Source organism: Salmo salar, chromosome ssa19 (genome assembly GCF_905237065.1).
Source record: "Salmo salar chromosome ssa19, Ssal_v3.1, whole genome shotgun sequence".
Lineage (NCBI taxonomy): Eukaryota > Metazoa > Chordata > Actinopteri > Salmoniformes > Salmonidae > Salmo > Salmo salar.
The window spans coordinates 56,050,686-56,071,835 of NC_059460.1; the positions used below are offsets into that span (position 1 = coordinate 56,050,686).

Consider the following 21,150-nt stretch of genomic DNA (forward strand, 5'->3'; position numbering starts at 1 on the left):
TCATACAATTTCATACATTTTTTTCTGTGCTGGCCCCCCGTGGAAATCGAACCCACAACCCTGGCGTTGCAAACACCACGCTCTACCAACTGAGCTACCACACGTGTCCGAGCTGTCGTGCTAGAGGGCATCTCTCACTTCGCACAATGAGAGCCACACTAATATCCTCAACGCTAGACGGTGAACGATCCGTCTAAGTCGAGCCTCTCCGTCCCTCGCATGCCGTCGTATCCTTCTTGGGGGGGGGGGGGTAAGAGGGTCTCTTCTTCTCCGTCTTTTAAAAGGTGTTGATCATACTTTATTTCCACCTCCACATCTCTGGATGCTGGTTAAAGGAGTTCCCAGGTGGGCCTTTAACCCTCAAATGTCAGACAAAGTGGGTGAAAAGAGACAGATGAGCCTAATGAATATCAAATGATACAGCGAGTAAGTCAGTCGCTGGCCAGAGAAAGACTGGCTTGACCCAGACATGCAGGGTTTCTCTCCAGCTGTGTCCGGATTGAGTGGAGCGGGATGGAGAGGAGAGTGAAGACAATCTGGAGGGATCTTAAAATCATTTCGGGGTAACAATTACGTACTTTACGGTGATTGTTTTCAATTAAAAATGGTCAAAAAGAAACAAATAGATTCTTAGCAAAGGGTAATTTCTCAAGCAAGAATATTGTAGGGCTGTCTGGGAGTGGTCTGAGTGGGGAGGGGGAAACAGGAAATTAGCAGTTATTGGCAGAGAGGTTTGGAACTCTTTGTTATTGGTTGATCAACTAATTTACCTCACGGTGATGTCAAAATTGAAGGCTAAAACGCCATCCCACCAAAACAGGTTGGCATTACAAACAGCTCCTTCACTAAAAGAGCTGAAATTTCACAATATCACAGTATTATTCAAACCTCAGTGTGGAAATGTATATAAAACACAGGAAAATCACGTTTATGACTGCACTGGGCCTTTAAGTTACTCCACCAGAAGCAGCTCATAAATCAAGGGACAATATCGGCTCATCTTCCTCAGACGAGCTACCCAGCCCAGGAACCCTTAAACACACAGACACAACGCTATTGTGACGGCAGAGCAAATAAGGACCCGACTTCTGTAACCGCAATGAGATCATCTGGGCCACAGAGACTCAATGTCTCGTTTCTTTTTGTGTTCAGGCATGGGTCGGCCCGCTATGTTATTAAAACTATGTCCTGGTGCAGAAAATGAGACGGATACACTTTCATGACAAGAAATAAAGCAGATTGTGGTTATATGATATGACCTCCAATTTCTCTAAAAATGGATGTAATAGCAGTATACTAACTTCATAATGTAAACGTATTAAAAGCTCCGAGGGGCCATTTTGGTGAGAGATTAAAACTCACTTTGGTGGTGGCAGCAGGCAGCCGCAGTATGCTATTTTCTCTCACAGAAGCGGGAAAAATGCCAGTATTTTTAGCGTGCTAACCTCTGGCCCATTTTCTGGGCCCTTCGCTGCGTTTGGTACGGATGTCCCACTCTCTAAATAGGAGGGGATTCCATTGTGTGGAGACAGACAACCTGAGAAGTACACAGTTGGCTGGCCCTCCGTGTGATGATGTAGCAACATGCTGACTCTCCAGAGGAGGACCAGAGGGCAAGGGGATGGGCAGACGGCCATCTTGCTTTCGGTCAGAGGGAGAGAGTTTGTGCGGGGGGGGGCTTTAACCCTGTAAGAATTATGCACAAGTTTCTGATGAAATAAGGCGACTTTCCCTGTAATAACCCCTTATACAGAGAGCAAATGAACAAAAACGAGTGTAAAATAAGAAACAAATGAGGACAGCCAACCTTAAAAGATTAATAATACCACGGATTGCCAGGCTCTAGCTTACCACCTAGGCAGCATGCTAAAGAATGCAACCAAAATAAATAAAAAATGGGAATGAGAATGCATGGTAGAGGAAGTCTGGGTTGATAAATGTCCTTGGTTCGATACCTCAATGAATTTATGCATGTTCTATTATGAGTGAGTGTCTATGAGACACGAAGATGGTGGAGAAGAGAGAGAGAGAGAGAGAGAGAGAGAGAGAGAGAGAGAGAGAGAGATAGCAAGAGCTCTTCTCAATGTGCTATGTAGCCAGCCAAGCAGCGCACAAACCATCTGAAGAGATAAGTAAAGAAGTGATTACAAAAGGCTGGCTCAATTTCTGACAGTCTGACGCTTGACTGGCTCCATATACACCGAATTGATTTAAATGAAGAGGCTATGAATATTTTAGAGTGGAACCCCCTTAGCCTAAGCCATTTCGATCTCCTGTTCTCTCTCTCTGTGTGTGTGTGTGTGTGTATGTGGGACAAGAGGGAGAATGTAATTATTGATAGTGAGATTACGGCCTGTTGTCACTATGTCTGCAATTGCTTGTCTACTTTAAGCTCCGATTAATCAATGACACTGGCTGAATCCTTTCTGTCCGCTTTGCTGTGTTCATGAAAGTGGGCTTTACAGAGTAAACCCACCCTTGTTTGGGGATTTAGCATCAAACCCAGCTCACGTACAGTACTTTGACCAGTACCCCAGACTAAATCTCTCTGCAAACAAGCCGACGGCCTGTTGGTGGATCCAAGCGTGAATGTAAACACAGTCTCCGCACAAATATGCTGAATTTCCCTCATGCTCGACGTCTAAAGATTTTTGCAACGTGCCGCCAACAGCAAATAAAACTGTTGAAGTCAGCGCTGTTGTTTGTGTGTACGTGAAGCAGGTGTGGTGCCAAGTGCAAATACTCAAGGTGACGAACCACACCCGTTTGGCACATATTTCAAAAACATTAACGCGTGAGCGCGACGCGTGACCAGGTTGCCACTGGTAACCTTGGGCTGGCGAACGCCCAGTTCAGAGAGGCGTCTGTATTTGGTAAATGATGCATTGAATTAAAGCGATGACTGCTTTGAAGGTTGACGGCAGGGTGCCATTTGGGGAGGCGAGTGATGGCAGGTTGTGAAATGCTGCCCCGCGGCCTTTCCCAGGCACGGCGTTGAACTCCTTTCACCCTGCGCCATTACAAACATACCTTGATGACAAAGCAGGTCGTTCTGTGGGACAGGGTGCTCTCTGCTATCAGCCATCCGGCTGGGCCACTAAATCACTGTGTCTGCAGGGCTGACAGGAGCAGGCAGACGCACGTGAGACTGTGTGTCTGCTGCTCACCCTGTTAAAACAGGGGACCTTGCCCAACGCAAGCCTGTCCATCCATCTAGCCTGTCCCATCAGGTTCACATCAACACAGCCTCAAGGGAAAAATACCCGGTCCATAAAAGCACTAAAAGGTCATCAAGGAGTATGGACATGAAAGAGAAAGCAGATAATTGATGTGAAAAGGCATTGACAGAACAGGCAAATGCTCTGGTTCAAAACAGTAGGGTAGAACAAGTCCTGCAGTGTTCTATTGAAAGAACACCTAAAAACCTAAGCGATTTACCAGTGATTTACCAGATTTACCAGCGATTTACCAGTGAATATACCAGTGATTTTCTGTAAACTAATCTATATACAGTGGGGTTAGGGTTAGATTAGAAGAGTACGTGGCCATTAAGGCCAGATTGTTCTTCACGATGTTTCAACGTTCATAGATGACCAGCAGGGTCAAATAATAATCACAGTGGTGTAGCTATTGCATGCTAGGAATATGGGACCGAATACTAAACTTTTGACTACTTTGTTTGTAAGGATCTTTAGGGGTGTCGATTTTGATCCCTACCTTTGAGAAGAAAAAAAAGATTACTTGTAAACAAAATCTCTTCTCCGAGCAATTGTATTCGTATTAAAGAAAGTTATTTCCCAAAGAAATTCAGCATACAATACACCTCAGTATTTTGAATTATTTATTTTAAACAGTCCTTATTGCACATCTTTACCAAGGGTATCAATTTCAGACCTCACTATAGATCATGCTAGAACAAGCCTGGTAGGATGACAATTTTTCCCAGTTGTTATGCTCAGCATCTCTACATTGCATTGTCACAAAACTCCCACTTTTTGGCCATGTCAATTTGGGGTTTAGTGGAACTGCCGGTTTTTTAATGCTAAGTTGTTTATGGACGGTTTCAAGTCCCTGGTGCACGCTGCCAGATGCAATTCGTACGTCAGGGGCGAAAAACAATATTCGTAGCTCATTCGCAAAGCCAACACTGCAATCGTTTGGCGAGTGCTGCGTCCAAACACATCAGCCGCAGTTTCCATGTACTGTAAAAAAACAGCACAAACAATTACCGGGCGGTCTCACTACGCTGTCTGACGCTTCCAAGACTTCAACTCTTGGAGAAACCAAACGGGTTTACACTTCACCAGCAAACTGGAACTCTTCCCCTCAAACTCTTCCACCCCTCACTCGCCCTGCCAAAATTGCTCCTGCTTTTGGAAAACAAAAATACCATCTGTTTTTTTTGTGGGGGGGGGTTCACTCTACTGAAAGGACTTCCGCACTTAAAATACCACATGATTCAGATTAGGCGAGCAGTTAACAAACCCCCTCCAATACAGGCGATTAGAGCCAATAGGCCACCACTTGGCAGCTCTGCCTTGAGAAAAAGTAAAAGCTTGGCTCCTTGGGCTGCTGTCGGCGCACACCCTACAGGCCATACGACAGCCTGGGAAAAAGCAATAGGCCTGAGAGAGAGAGTCCAAGCCACTGTGACAGGAGCCCACCTTGTGTCCCCCTTACCCCCCTCCCCGTGCAGTGTGTGTGACAGTCATGTGAAAAAAGACATGCACATTCCTTCATGCATGAGCCTGCAATTGCTGTAAGGATTCCGACAGGAGCAACCCTCTGAAAGGAATGGAACCAAGTGCTTTTAATCTACTTCGTTGAGACTGGGCATTGTTCTTCAGCATAATAACAAATCAGATTCCTACTGGTGTTGCCTGTTGTTGTTCCTTATGATTAACACCACTCACTGACGTGGCTGGATAGAGATAACACAGTTGGCTTGGAGCTGAAATGAAATATTCTGTAAATATATAATACTGTGAGTAGTAGTAGCTGATAAGGTTGCGTCTTAGACCACACGCACTGCACCGAATGTTAATCTGCCGTTGAGGGACCACCCACTGGTGGACGTCTGACTCCCGACATTAGGTTTGTAAATTACAGCCAGCACTCTGTTCAGAGATGCTAAGTACTCTCTCCCGGCAAACGCTACCGGTGTGTCTAAACCCTTAGAGGCAGTTTGAGACAAGTTTCACTTCAGTGGAGATGTCACTGAATGTACTCAGAGTTGAGAGAATATCTGAAGGGTCATCTGATGAATAGCCTAATTGCTGTAAATACATGCAGAAGTGGCCTGCCAAGAAAAAGTCATTATATTGCTATGAGGCCGGCCCTCTAAAATGAACCACACTGCCAAGGTAAAAGTGTATAATCTATTTCCTAACCCATGTGCAGTGGATTACACAGCATAGGATTCCCTGCATATGAAGTTAATTTCAAACGAGTGGGATAAAAACAGGTAAATAAAAAGAGGAGAGGCGCACCAGACGTTGTTTGACTATCCCAGCCCTCTTTGGTTTAGCACAACAATGTGAACCAGAGCTTGGGATCAGAGGTCTTTTCCTGGTCCCACCCTCTGCTAGCCTCCTGCATATTAGCTCATATGGTTTGAATCAATGCTGCCACTAGAGCCGTTCACTGGGCCAATAAGATAATAGCGTACGGGCTGGAAACTGGCTCAGTGAGGGCTGGTGCTGTCTGTGTTGTGTTCAGAGGAGCTGTATTGCTTTAACCCTAGTAGAGATGTGACCTCCTAAACAAAACCAGCAGCATGTGAGCAGTTTCTGTCTGCGATTGGTGTTGTTGTCGATGTGTTTCTCAATGTCCAGTCCCTATCTCTGTCCAAACCTCATGACTTAAGTAAACACAGAATCAGGTCAGGCAGGACGGATATTAATTTACAAACTCTGGGGCCTAGGCACATTTTTCAATACCCGGATGAGAAACACACACTTTTTCATCTACTTCTCTTGTACATTTATATAGCCCAGATTTTGTGAGGAAATGATCCCGTCTCAGGATATGAGAGCGCCTGGCTGTTATGGTCACTCAGCTGTAATCAACAAGCAGACCACTTCTACTATAAAGTCCCAGTGTGCTTTGTGACTGAGTGGCACAGCGGGTTACCCCTGTGGAGATACAGAATGAAATGACCCTTCAAATGATACTTTGTTGCCACAATAAAATCATCTCAATTGCTACAGATGCACTCTATAGCCAATTCTGCAAGTGTGGCAGGGGGGACTATTTCCCTCCACGTGTAAACTACTGTGTTTCAAGAGGAAATAATCACTTCTATCTGATAACATTTTTAAATGGACTTGGACTCAAATGACGATATATGCTAGATCAGGGGTACTCAACTCCTACCTCACGGAGGTCCGGAGCCTGCTGGTTTTCTGTTCTACCTGATAATTAATTGCACACACCTGGTATCCCAGGTCTAAATCGGTTCCTGATTAGAGGGGAACAACGACAAAATGCAGTGGAACTGGCTTCGAAGTCCAGAATTTAGTTTGAGGGTGCTAGATGTTCAGCAATATACCACTATCCTCGTGCCCCCCAGTTAACATATGAGCCTTCTCCATAGACACGAGGGTTAGAGCAGCATCTGACAGTAAAACAACTAAAGTTCTTCCAAATGTCGTTGCAAAAGTACAAACTCCACAACAGCAACATTGTAGATGGTTTTTTTTTAATCGGTGCATGGAGATATTTATACAGTACCAATAACTATATAATGATTACAGATCTGCATCATTTTGCCGCATAATTATCGGTAAATTCGATGATAATATAGGTCTACACTTTCAAATTCATCTTTATTATTATTGTGCACTTCTCAATGGAAAAGCATTTAATCATTTTGAACGAGGTATATAATGGCTACATATCTACAGCAATGGCTCTAGAATAGGTTATTGCAGCAGCGAAGGTTAATGACAGCGGGGAAGTTTGAGCTGATTACATTTGGCATGCCTGGATAAAACCTCGTGGATATTAATCAAAATGCAATAGCTTGGATAACATTGCCTGCATCATAGGCTATTGTAGGCTATTATGCGACTGACAGACATCCTTGTAGATGATTTCAAATCATACTTAAACGTGGGTTATAGAAGACCGGTATAACAAAAATGCGTCAACTATAATGCAGTGTTAAGAGGTAAATAGTACAGTAATAACCATGTTATAAGCTACATGGGATATACATGACTGTTTATTAACTTGATTAGAACGAATTTAATAGGCATAATATATGTATGCAATAATTCTACACCTCATAAAACAATTATCATGAACAGTTATAGAAAAACAGTGGCGTAGTTCGCGCAAAGGGCTTTGCGTTAACTTCGCCGATTAGTGAAATTAAGTTAACGAGGCAGTGAAAATGCCACCTACAGTGATTTGAGCCGTTCCAGTGTTGGTTTCTGATGGACGAGCTGTAGGGATGGGGCACTCCGGGCACAAGTCCTTTCTCCGGGATCAAACATCCTCTGCTCTGGTTGTAGTAATCCATCATTAAAAACGGGTTCGGGCTGGGATTCAGTCCCACGACGTCCACACTCTCATACATCATATGTAGAGAGAAAGCGGGAGGATTATTGTCAGATGAGAGAAATAATGACTGCTGCGCTCAATGATTTGGGCACAAGAAAATAGGAGGCGCAGCCTTGTGGTTTTCAGTTTGCTACCAGCAGAGGTAGTAGAAAGGCTGCAAACTGGTCAAAACGGCAATGAATTAAGAAAGGGGAATAAATCCGTTCATAGACACACTTGAGGTTTCGGATCCACTAGTTGGTAGAGTCAATCCGATACAAACCTATAATAAATATATGGAATATTCACCTACACTCAATTTGAACACATCGTTCAAAAGAATGGTCAACATGATGTCAAACGTGAGGTTCAGGAATTCGCCGAATTATTCGTTTGCTCGAAAAAGCTTAATAACTTCAACCAGACAGATCAGTTCAATGGCCTTGCTCAAATAATAAACTAGATCCAAACCAATATCGGCTACCCTACAAATTACAAGAATACCTGAAATCACGCAAAGGGGTCCCAGTCCATTTCAATAACACTGCAACCACATCCGAATAGACAAAAGAGAGTAGTTGCAGATCAATCAGAACGGAATTCCGTATTTAGTTCCAACTCGTCCTCTGGGATAAGGAAGATTGTCCCGTTTGAGCTCTTGTCTTGGGTAGACTATCAGCCTGCTGTCTGTCTGTCTGGCTATCTACTTATGTTGTCCACCACGCAACACCACCAATGCACGACGACTTGATTTGTTAGATATCTTGCCCTTCTTGTTTTTAAAATCTCCCGATTCGCAAAACACAATCTGTTCTTCTTGTTTTTATTTAGAGAGGACCCGAATTCGTTCCCACACAAATTGTGTGGCTATCATGTTCTGCAGAATGTGACAAGGAATAGCAGCTGGGCTTTGGCTCCACCTTCAATCGCTTGTTTTTTCCTCGCTCCCTTTTCAGTGGTGGCTCCTCCCAGATGTAACCCTTCACAGGCACCACTCAAACAGAGCCGGACGTGGGCCCTGAAAGCCACAACACAAGCCCGCTGGCGCCTTGCCTCGCTCCTATGTAAAAAGTAACGTTTTGAAAGACACAATTAAGTTACGTAAACTCCCAAATTAACTTGGCATGTCTTTTCAGAGAGTATATGAACATAATTGAGTTTCCCATGAGCCTGTAGGCTACCTCTTTTCCTAGAAATGATGTCTACTCTCACTCGTCATTTGGGCTCCTCCTTCCAACTAATTTGACCCCTTTCCCCGTGCTCTCATCGTTCACTACCCTACGATTTTTCTCCCTCATTCCCTGTCTCGCTAATTTGCCTAATACTATGCTGCTGAACTTTTCTTGAACCCATGGAAGCAAGCAGCTTCAACCCCCCCCCCAAATGATCCACACACTGACTCCGATTCGCCTCTGATTTTCTTATCTGACATAATTCAATGTTTCCCACCTTGTACACTTACTATTACACAATCAACTTTCCTCAAGTGCTGCTCTCACTGAACCAGCGCAAATAGCCTCAGAGCAGAAACCAGAATTCAACCAGGCCCTTTAACCAAGAAATGCCACTTTTTCCCACCACAATAAAATCCACCCAGAAGTAGGTGGACAACCCTTCAAATTTGTGGATTTGGCTATTTCAGCCACCCCTTTGCCGACAGCTGTATAAAATCGATACAATCTTCCATACAATCTCCATAGACAAACATTGGCAGTAGAATGGCTCATACTGAAGAGATCAGTGACTTTCAACGTGTCACCATCGTAGGATGCCACCTTTCCAACAAGTCGGTTCATAATTTTTTTTCCCCTGCTAGAGCTGCCCCGGTCAACTGTAAGTGCTGTTATTGTGAAGTGGAAACATCTAGGAGCAACAACGGCTCAGCCGCAAAGTGGTAGGCCACACAAGCATACAGAAAGGGACCGCAGAGTGTTGAAGCGCGTAAAAATCGTCTGTCCTCGGTTGCAACACTCACTACCAAGTTCCAAACTGCCTCTGGAAGCAATGTCAGCACATGAACTGTTCTTCGAAAGCTTCATGAAAGGGGTTTCCATGGCCTTGCAGCTGCACACAGCCTAAGATCGCCATGCGCAATGCCAAGCGTCGGCTGGAGTGGTGTAAAGCTCGCCGCCATTGGACTCTGGAGCAGTGAAAACGCCTTCTCTGGAGTGATGAATCATGCTTCACCATCTGGCAGTCTGACGGACGTATCTGGGTTTGGTGGATGCCAGGAGAACACCTGCCCGAATGCATAGTGCCAACTGTAAAGTTTGGTGGATAAGGAATAATGGTCTGGGGCTGTTTTTCATGGTTCGGTCTAGGCCCCTTAGTTCCAGTGAAGGGTAATCTTAACACTACAGCATACAATGACATCCTAGATGATTCTGTCCTTCCAACTTTGTGGCAACAGTGTGGGGAAGGCCCTTTCCTGTTTCAGCATGACAATGCCCCCATGCACAAAGCGAGGTACAGAAATGGTTGTCGAGATCGGTGTGGTAGAACTTGACTGGTCTGCACAGAGTCCTGACCTCAACCCCATCAAACACTTTTGGGATGAATTGGAACGCCGACTGCGAGCCAGGCCTAATAGCCCAACATCAGTACACGACCTCACCAATACTCTTGTGGCTGAATGTTCCAACATCTAGTGGAAATCCTTCCCAGAAGAGTGGAGGCTGTTATAGCAGCAAAGGGGGGACCAAATCCATATTAATGCCCATGATATTGGAATGAGATGTTTGATGAACAGGTGTCCACATACTTTGGTGTAGTGTATATAAAAGTTATTTACAAGTGTTCTAAAATAATTAGAATGAAGTTTGCTACATCAAGCTGGTGAGGTTGTACCATTGTTGCAACTTCCTACTGAATATAACCATGCAACATTCTTACAGAAGCAGGCAACAATGTGGTACAAAAAGCAAATACACAACAGTAGTTTTTATTCCATTGTAATAACCATTACAACACTAATTAAATAGCATGTTGAAACAAGACTATCCATTGAGATCCAAACAATAGATAATACAAACACTAACTCCAAAACTATGATGACCAATTGACTAATACATGATGTTTCAGGACCGATACCTCTGCATACCACAGTGCTGGCAGGGTTTAGCCAGTGCCTCATCCCCCATCAGGGGCTCAATATTGGTACATCCCAGCCTCTGGTTCACATCTGAACCACAGGGCAGGGCCATGACTAGGACTGAGTGAAAAGGTGTTAGAGGAATTATTGGCATTGTCCACAGCAGGGGTGGACTGCTCCACCTTTGACTGTGACACTTATTTAATGCAGGGACCAGACTGTTTACTTTGACTGATAACAACACAGCCGAGAGCCAGCTCTGGTCAGATACCACAAGGGAAATTCCTTCACAGGATTAGCCACAATGAGTAATGGTGTCAGAAAATGCTAATTCTCTCTGCCTGTTTTTATTCTCAGCTTGGGCAGTATTAATTTCACCCCTACGTTGTGATGGCACAGCCAGAGTGGGAGATAATGGATTGTTGATCACTGCTTATAACAGAGAGGAGGCATGGGAAAGCTTGAGAGACTAAGCTCCATTTCAGGACTTCAAAGACAAAAGTCACATTGCAGGAACTTGAAAAGATGCAGAAGTCAATGCCAAATAGAGTGACTTGTAGAATTCCTTAACATGACTAATCATTGTGAATATATGCATGTGCCAGGAGAGCTGTTTTCCAGGCTTAGAGAAAGTCTTATTATTCTTAATTTCACTTTTGTATATTATCTACTTCACTTTCTTTGGCAATGTTAACATATGTTTCCCATGCCAATAAAGCCCCTTGAATTGAATTGAGAATGAAAGAGACAGACAGACAGACAGACAGACAGACAGACAGACAGACAGACAGACAGACAGACAGACAGACAGACAGACAGACAGACAGACAGACAGACAGACAGACAGACAGACAGACAGACAGACAGACAGACAGACAGACAGACAGAACAGACAGACAGACAGACAGACAGACAGACAGACAGACAGACAGACAGACAGACAGACAGACAGACAGACAGACAGACAGACAGACAGACAGACAGACAGACAGACAGACAGACAGACAGACAGACAGACAGACAGACAGACAGACAGACAGACAGACAGACAGACAGACAGACAGACAGACAGACAGACAGACAGACAGACAGACAGACAGATAGATAGATAGATAGATAGATAGATAGATAGATAGATAGATAGATAGATAGATAGATAGATAGATAGATAGATAGATAGATAGATAGATAGATAGATAGATAGATAGATGGGAAGAGGGGAAGAGAGGAAGAGAGGAAGAGAGGGAGGTAGAGAATAGTAAAAGATAGAGGGGAATAGAGAATGAAAAACAGAGAGAGAGAAGGGGGGAGGTGCTTTTCCCTTTCTGCATAGGGGTATTATATCAGCGTTAGCTGGGAGAATGAGGTTGCTGGCATGCTGCCATGCGGTGCCCAGTCATATCTGCATAGCCGCGGGAAGTAGGGGTGCTGCAGCACCCCCTGATAAACCATAATTCAAAAATAATTAATATAAAAACAAATAATCTTAGTGCACTAATTTATTACTCCTGCATGAGCAGAGAAAAATACTTATTGACAAAAATGTCCCTCAGCACCTCCCCACTTGAGCGAGTCTGACCACAAGTCAGAGAGCACTAGTTAAATAAAGGTTAACATTTTTTTTTACAAAAAATTTATTACAAAATAAATGAAATAAAAACACTATGATGACACACCGCATGAGTTTGATGGATCCTTTAGGTCATCTTCTAATGTCTCTTAAGAGGAAAGTAATCCAAAAGTAACTGAAAGTAATCTGATTATGTTATAGAGTTTGGTAATCCAAAAGTTAAATTACTGATCACTATTTTGGACAGGTAGCTAACTAGTAACTAACGGATTACATTTAGAAAGTAACCTACCCAACCCTGGCGGCTTGTTTTGACATTAAGAGGTGAGAGATTAGGCATTGTCAAACGCAACACTAAGCCAAAGGAGCCAAGCTTGGCCAGTTAGAGGTTAAGTGAATGTGGTCACTGGCTTCTGGCACAACATAGCAGCCGTGTGTGAAGGCAAAGCCTAGGAGGAAGAGGAGCCGGTGCCAGCTAACCAGCCCGTTCAAATATGCTGGAGAGAGAGAGAGCAGCTTCAAAAGTTCCACACTCCTGAGAATACGGAAAGCCACTCAGGCTTCAGAGAGATTGGACCTGTGTGTGTGTACTACTCTGCTGCACGGCTCAGGCTTCAAAGCATGGTTATTTAAAGGGGTAGTTCGGGATTTTGGCAATGACGCCCTTTATCTACTTCCCCAGAGTCAGATGGAAGTTGCTAACTAGCGTTAGTGCAATGAGTGGAAGTCTATGGGAACAGCTAGCATGTTCCTGTAGACTTTCAGTCATTGTGCTAACGCTAGTTAGCATTGGCTTGCGAAACTATCTCTGACTTCCTTTATACTGGACGCAAATACATAAAAATGGTATCCACGAGTTCATCTGACTCTGGGGAAGTAGATAACGGGCTCCATTGCCAAAATCCTGAACTATCCCTTTAAAGCCTCAACAGCCCACTGATGGAAAGGCCTTGTTTAAAACACCTTTCAGGCACTATTGCCTGGCAGAAATAGCACTGTTATGTACATACAAAATAATAGAGGGATATGATGTCAAATCAAACTTTATTTGCCAAATGCGCCGAATACAACAAGTGTAGACTTTACCGTGAAATGCTTACTTACAAACCCTTAACCAACAGTGCAGTTAAAGAAGAGGAAAATATTTACCAAGGAGGCTAAAATAAAACGTAATAATAAAAAGTTACACAATAAGCATAACAATAACAAGGCTATATACAGGGGGCACCGGTACCGAGTCAGTGTGCAAGGGTACAGGCTAGTTGAGGTAATCTGTACATGTAGGTGGGGGCGAAGTGACTATGCATAGATAATAAACAGACAGCGAGTAGCAGCAGTGTACAAGGGGGGGAGGTGTCAATGTAAATTGTGCGGTGGCGATTTTTATGAATTGTTCAGCAGTCTAATGGCTTCGGGGTAGAAACTGTTGAGGAGCCTTCTGGTCCTAGACTTGGCGCTCTGGTACCGCTTGCAGTGCAGTAGCAGAGAAAACAGTCTATAACCTGGATGACTGAAGTCTCTGACAATTTAATGAGCTTTCCTCTGACACCACCTATTGTATAGGTCCTGGATGGCAGGAAGCTTGGCCCCAGTGATGTACTGGGCCGTTCGCACTACCCTCTTTAGCGCCTTACGGTCAGATGCTGAGCAGTTGCCATACCAGGTGGTGATGCAACCGGTCAGGATGCTCTTGATGGTGCAGCTGTAGAACCTTTTGAGGATCTGGGGGCCCATGCCAAATCTTTTCAGTCTCCTGAGGGGATTCTGTCGTGCCCTCTTCACGACTGTCTTGGTATGTTTGGACCATGATAGTTTGTTGGTGATGTGGACACCAAGGAACTTGAAACTCTCGACCCGCTCCACAACAGCCCCGTCGATGATAATGGGAGCATGTTCAGCCCGCCTTTTCCTGCAAGCTCCTTTGTCTTGCTCACATTGAGGGAGAGGTTGTTGTCCTGGCACCACACTGCCAATTCTCTGACCTCCTCCCTATAGGCCGTCTCATCGTTGTCGGTGATCAGGCCTACCACTGTTGGGTCATCAGCAAACTTAATGATGGTTTTGGAGTCGTATTTGGCAACACAGTCATGGGGGAACAGGGAGTACAGGAGGGGACTAAGTACACACCCCTGAGGGGCCCCAGTGTTAAGGATCAGCGTGGCAGATGTGTTGTTGCCTACTCTTACCACTTGGGGGGGGGCGTCAGGAAGTCCAGGATCCAGTTGCAGAGGGAGGTGTTTAGTCCCAGAGTCCTTAGCTTAGTGATGAGCTTTGTGGGCACTATGGTGTTGAACGCTGAGCTCTAGTCTATGAACAGCATTCTCATGTAGGTGTTCCTTTTGTCCAGGAGAGAAAGGGAAGTGTGGAGTGCGATTGAAATTGTGTCATCTGTGGATCTGTTGGGGCGGTATTCGAATTGGAGTGGGTCTAGGGTGTCTGAGAGGATGCTGTTGATGTGAGCCATTACCAGCCTTTCAAAGCACTTCATGGCTACCGACTTGAGTGCCACGGGGCGGTAATCATTTAGGCAGGTTACCTTCGCTTCTTTGGGCACAGGGACTATGGTGGTCTGCTTGAAACATGTAGGTATTACAGACTCGGTCAGGGAGAGGTTGAAAATGTCAGTGAAGACACTAGACAGTTGGTCCGCGCATGCTTTGAGTACACGTCCTGATAATCCGTCTGGCCCAGCGGCTTTGTGAATGTTGACCTGTTTAAAGGTTTTGTTCACATCGGCTACCGATAGCGTTATCACACAGTCATGCAGAACAGCTGGTGCTCTCGTGCATGCTGCAGTGTTGTTGCCTCGAAACGAGCATAAAAAGGCATTTCGCTCGTCTGGTAGGCTCGCGTCACTGGGCAGCTTGCGTCTGGGTTTCCCTTTGCAGTCCGTAATAGTTTTCAAGCCCTGCCACATCCGACGAGCATCAGAGCCGGTATAGTAGGATTCAATCTTAATCATTTATTGACGCTTTGCTTGTTTGATGGTTCGTCTGAGGGCATAGCGGGATTTCTTCTAAGTGTCTGGATTAGTCTCCCGCTCCTTGAAAGCGGTAGCTCTAGCCTTTAGCTCGATGCGGATGTTGCCTGTAATCCATGGCTTCTGGTTGGGATATGTACGTACAGTCACTGTGGGGACGACGTCATTGATGCACTTATTGATGAAGCCGATAACTGAGGTGGTATACTCCTCAATGCCATTGGATGAATCCCAGAAAATATTCCAGTCTGTGCTAGCAAAACAGTCCTGTAGTGTAGCATCCGTGTCATCTGACCACTTCCGTATTGAGCGAGTCACTGGTACTTCCTGCTTTAGTTTTTGCTTGTAAGCAGGAATCAGGAGGATAGAATTGTGGTCAGATTTGCCAAATGGAGGGCGGGGGAGAGCTTTGTATGCATCTCTGTGTGTGGAGTAAAGGTAGTCTAGGATTTTTTTCCCCCTGGTTACACATGTGACATGCTCGTGAAAATGTGGTAAAACAGATTTAAGTTTGCCTGCATTAAAGTCCTCGGCCACTACGAGCGCCGCTTCTGGGTGAGCCTTTTCTTCTTTGCTTATGGCCTTATAGAGTTGGTTGAATAATACAGATGAGAACTCACTTGGTAGATAGTGTGGTCGACAGCTTATTATCAGGTACTCTACCTCAGGCAACCAATACCTCAAGACATCTTTAATATTAGATATCGCGCACCAGCTGTTATTGACAAAAAGACACATACCCCCAGCCCTTGTCTTACCAGAGGTAGCGTCTCTGTTCTGCCGGTGCATGGAAAATCCCGCCAGCTCTATATTGTCCATTTCTTCTTTCAGCCACATCTCGGTGAAACATAAGATGTTACAGTTTTTAATGTCCTGTTGGTAGGATAATCTTAATACTAGGTCATCAATTTTGTTTTCTAATGATTGCACGTTAGCAAGGAGAACGGAAGGCATTGGGAGTTTACTCACTCGCCTCCGGCTTTTCAGAAGGATCCCCAATCGGCGTCTTTTCTTCACGCAAAGGCGTGGAGCTGGGCCTGTTCCAGTGAAAGCAGGATATCCTTCTCATCGGACTCTTTAAAGGAAAAAGTTTCTTCCAGTCCGCGGTGAGTAATTGCTTTTCTGATGTCCAGAAGTTATTTTCGGTCATAAGAGACGGTAGCAGCAACATTATGTACACAATAAGTTAAAAAATAAGTTACGCCAAAAAATAACACATTTGCACAATTGGTTGGGAGAAAGTCCCTGATTAGGGAGTGAAATGGAGGAGAGATTGAATGGGGGGATGGGGAGAGAAAGGAGAGAGAGAGAGAGTGGAAGAAGGGGTGGTTTGAAGGAATTCAAAGAGCTTTATGAGTGAGGGCGGAGGAGATTGCGGCCTGAACCTTGAGGGTGTCAAACTATTTTTACAGCCCCTCTCTCCATGCCCCAATCAAGGGTGTAAGGAAGCAGTAAAAATTGGTCCCTCACCATTCCCCCCACAGGACAGGTGATAGCTAGCTGTAGGTCTACAGGTTAGAACAATGGGTCATTATGCCATTGGGCTAACTGCTATAGTGCTGAGAAGGCAAAATAAAAAGGGGTTCTTTGGCAAACAAACCATCGTAAAATCTAGGCATACAGGCTTAGAACCATGCAAGAAAAGGAATACGTCTTCTTTTCATGTTCAGCTAAAATTGCCACCGATTCAGCAACATCTGCAATCAGCTGTCCCTTTATGCTTGTGTTCTCACACTTTTCAGATTTGTATTGCTCCACTTATTTCCTGTAACAAATCAAATGTTATGTCGTCACATGCTTCGTAAACAACAGGTGTGGACTAACAGTGAAATGCTTACTTACGGGCCCTTCCCAACAATGCAGACAGTAAGAAAATAGCTAAATAATAGAGGAGCCTTGGCCTAGGCTACTGTTGATTGCCAAAATAGAGGTCTTTTTCATTGAAGTAAAACCAAATTTAGAGGAAAAAGGGTATAATTACAGTGAAAAACCTACAAGAGGACTGTGAAGAGAACGTTGGCGCGGCCAAATGCAGGCTACTGTGCAACTCCGGTAGGATGCAATTTCGGAAGTTACATTTATTTATTTTTGTATTGATAATAATTAGTTTTATCATTATTATTTTTGTATATCATTATTATTGTAAACCTAAATATTAATTGAAACTAGTTCATTAAATATGCAAATTAAGTTCCAACTATAATGCTGTGTTTGCTGTAATATAATATCCTGCTCGTATTTTACCTGTAAACAATGGCTCGACATACTTTTGATATTACCCTAATAAAAGTTTTAAAACTTTTGTGAAGGTTTGGTGTGGTGTGGCTATTATTGTACTTTAGCTACTGCAGGCCTATTATATGAAGGCAGTGCGCACCGGCGCTCCAACTACTACATTTGAACTTGAGGTGAGGAAGAATGTTTTAAGGCCTACCAGAGTTACTCCTATAATCTAACAATATAATGCCCATCTTTATGCAAAATACTCAGACGCCGTACCCACCTGACAAAAATAAATGCATGTCGGTGTCGTAGCATGCCGCCTACTGCAATCCTCGTCCTCCACAGACCAGAGCATGTGAACGGAGTTGAGCTGGAAATCCCACTCATCGTTCCATGCTTGCGCACCGCTCCCTTTCCAACTACTCAGCTAAAAACCACTCAGCACTCAATAAAAAAACTAAACTGGAGCTCCAAATTCACTCCATTCGTTAAAATCACAATTTAACCAACACCCATCTATTTTTGTGACTACCTGGACCTACCATTTGGTTTTGAAGTATTGAACCCAAACCATATGGATTTGAATGAAAAGTATTTGAATAAACATGAAAAGGTGAATGTAAGAAGCGCTCATCATTTTAAATCAGGTTACATGTCATATTAAACATGTCATATTAAACAGCATATCAACCCAGGAGTCAAACAGGGAGCCTAAGAAAGAACAAACATGTATCATTTAGTTTATATTATTTCAAGTCTATAGCCTACAAAGAAATACATTGTGAAGCATTTGAGAGTGTGACACAATAGGCTGGTAGGGCCATAATGCGCTCAGCATTTAAACATTTTGTTGTATTAAATCATTAGTCTATAAATTACACATATAGGCTGTGACTTACTTATAATTAAATACAAATTAAACTAAAAATTACTTATTAGTGCCTTTGAATTCATTTTTAGAAAAACAAGTTTGACCAGTCTGTGGCTTCAGGCTCATGCGATGGTGCATGGAGAGCAGGCCAGCAGCCGAGAATGTCCTCTCCTCACTTGCAAAGCCACTGGGGATGCTAAACACCCTTTTGGCCACTCTTGACAGGCTGGGTAGAGATGCAGAGTTATTTTTTATATAGGTAGTCCAAAGTTTTTAGGAAAAATAACCCAATCAAAACGGAAAGCTCCTTGAACATGGGAACGTGCCATGCCGTTTGGTCCAAAATCAATTATGACCTATTGTATAGATGATAGAACAAAAAGTTTAAGAGATCATATTTTTTGTTGATAAATACTTTGCTACAATGACACTTAGTTATCTACCCACCTCATTCCTTTCTTTCAGCATGTGCACGTAGTAAGTACACCATCATGCTTTCGGGATACGTGTCTTTTCAGATTCTGCAATGATTCTTTAGTTGTGGACACTACATCACCACACTCCCTCTCTTGCTCTTGGTCCTCATCTTTGTAAGTCACCTTGATTTCACACCTGTGTGTTCTATCAGTTTCTTTATGAAAATATTTAGCAAACTCCATGCCAGTAGCTAAAGCAAGGGGCTACAGCAGCACACAAGTAGACTACAAACACATCCTGGGCCGGGCGTGCCCTGAGCTCGTGAAGTGAGCGCTACTGGAGCGAAATTGGAGCGGGCGAGAAGGCCGACGCTCCAGCCTTTGGGAATCACGCTCCGCGCTCCAGTCAAATTGGGCACGCTCCACTCACATACTCTGCCACAGACAGCACTCATTCTGCCAATCAGATTATGTTAAAGGTCCCCGAAGCACACACACACACACACACACATCCCTGGGTCGCTACTCTTTTCAGTTCGCTGCAGCTAGCTGCTGGAACGAGCTGCAAAAAACTCTCAAACTGGAAAGTTTTATCTCCATTGCTACATTCAAAGACTCATTCATGGACACTCTTACAGACACTTGTGGCTGCTTTCCGTGAATTTTTTTATTTATTTTTTATTTCACCTTTATTTAACCAGGTAGGCCAGTTGAGAACAAGTTCCCATTTACAACTGTGACCTGGCCAAGATAAAGCAAAGCAGAGCAACAAAAACAACAGAGTTACACATGGAATAAACAAACGTACAGTCAATAACACAATAGAAAAATCTGTATACAGTGTGTGCAAGTGAAGTAAGGAGGTAAGGCAATAAATAGGTCATAGTGGCAAAGTAATTACAATTTAGCAATTAACACTGGAGTGATAGATGTGCAGATGAGGATGTGCAAGTAGAAATACTGGTGTGCGAAAGAGCAGAAAAACAAAAACAAATATGGGAATGAGGTAGGTAGTTGGTTGGATGGGCTATTTACAGATGGGCTGTGTACATCTGCAGCGATCGGTAAGCTGCTCTGACAGCTGATGCTTAAAGTTAGTGAGGGAGATATAAGTCTCCAGCTTCAGTGATTTTTGCAATTCCTTCCAGTCATTGGCAGCAGTGAACTGGAAGGAAAGGCGGCCAAAGCAGGTGTTGGCTTTGGGGATGACCAGTGTAATATACCTGCTGGAGCGCGTGCTACGGGTGGGTGTTGCTATGGTGACCAGTGAGCTGAGATAAGGCGGGGCTTTACCTAGCAAAGACTGAAAGATGACCTGGAGCCAGTGGGTTTGGCGACGAATATATAGTGAGGGCCAGCCAACGAGAGCATACAGGTCGCAGTGGTGGGTAGTATATGGGGCTTTGCTGACAAAACGGATGGCACTGTGATAGACTACCTCCAATTTGCTGAGTAGAGTGTTGGAGGCTATTTTGTAAATTACATTGCCGAAGTCAAGGATCGGTAGAATAGTCAGTTTTACGAGGGTATGTTTGGCAGCATGAGTGAAGGAGCCTTTGTTGCGAAATAGGAAGCCGATTCTAGATGTAATTTTGGATTGGAGATGCTTAATATGAGTCTGGAAGGAGAGTTTATAGTCTAGCCAGACACCTAGGTATTTATAGTTGTCCACATATTCTAAGTCAGAACCGTCCAGAGTAATGATGCTAGTCGGGCGGGCGGGTGCGGGCAGTGATCGGTTGAAGAGCATGCATTTCGTTTTACTAGCATTTAAGAGCAGTTGGAGGCCACGGAAGTAGTGTTGCATGGCATTGAAGCTCGTTTGGAGGTTTGTTAACACAGTGTCCAAAGAAGGGCCAGATGTATACAGAATGGTGTCATCTGCGTAGAGGTGGATCAAAGAATCACCCGCAGCAAGAGCGACATCATTGATATATACAAAGAAAAGAGTCGGCCCGAGAATTGAACGCTGTGGCACCCCCATAGAGACTGCCAGAGGTCTGGACAACAGGCGAGGCAGTCATAAGAGAAACCAAGGCTGTTGAGTCTGCCGATAAGAATACGGTGATTGACAGATTCGAAAGCCTTGGCCAGGTCGATGAATACGGCTGCACAGTAATGTCTCTTATTGATGGTGGTTATGATATCGTTTAGGACCTTGATCGTGGCTGAGGTGCACCCGTGACCAGCTCGGAAACCGGATTGCATAGCGGAGAAGGTACGGTGGGATTCGAAATGGTCAGTGATCTGTTTGTTCACTTGGCTTTCGAAGACTTTAGACAGGCAGGGCAGGATGGATATAGGTCTGTAACAGTTTTATGTGATGTAGTATTGTCTCTACCTTTTTGTCGTTTGTGCTGTTGTCTGTGCCTAACAATGTTTGTATCATGTTTGTGCTGCTACCATGTTGTGCTGCTGCCATGTTGTGTTGCTGCCATGTTGTGTTGCTGTCTT

General features: G+C 44.1%; 1 protein-coding gene across 10 annotated transcripts in view; it reads right to left on the bottom strand.

The window, feature by feature from the left end:
- raraa (retinoic acid receptor, alpha a) overlaps window positions 1-21,150 on the bottom strand; it is a 213,815-nt gene that overhangs the window by 54,767 nt on the left and 137,898 nt on the right. The window contains exon 1 of one of the 10 annotated variants that reach the window (XM_014158999.2): window positions 7,408-8,476. The exons of 8 other annotated variants lie outside the window; for them this stretch is intronic. In XM_014158999.2, the coding sequence (XP_014014474.1) occupies window positions 7,408-7,585 (178 nt within the window). In that variant the 5' untranslated portion in view covers window positions 7,586-8,476. Of the gene's footprint in view, window positions 1-7,407; window positions 8,477-21,150 lie in introns of those variants that run through there. One more of the 10 variants, XM_014159006.2, reaches the window with a different exon arrangement.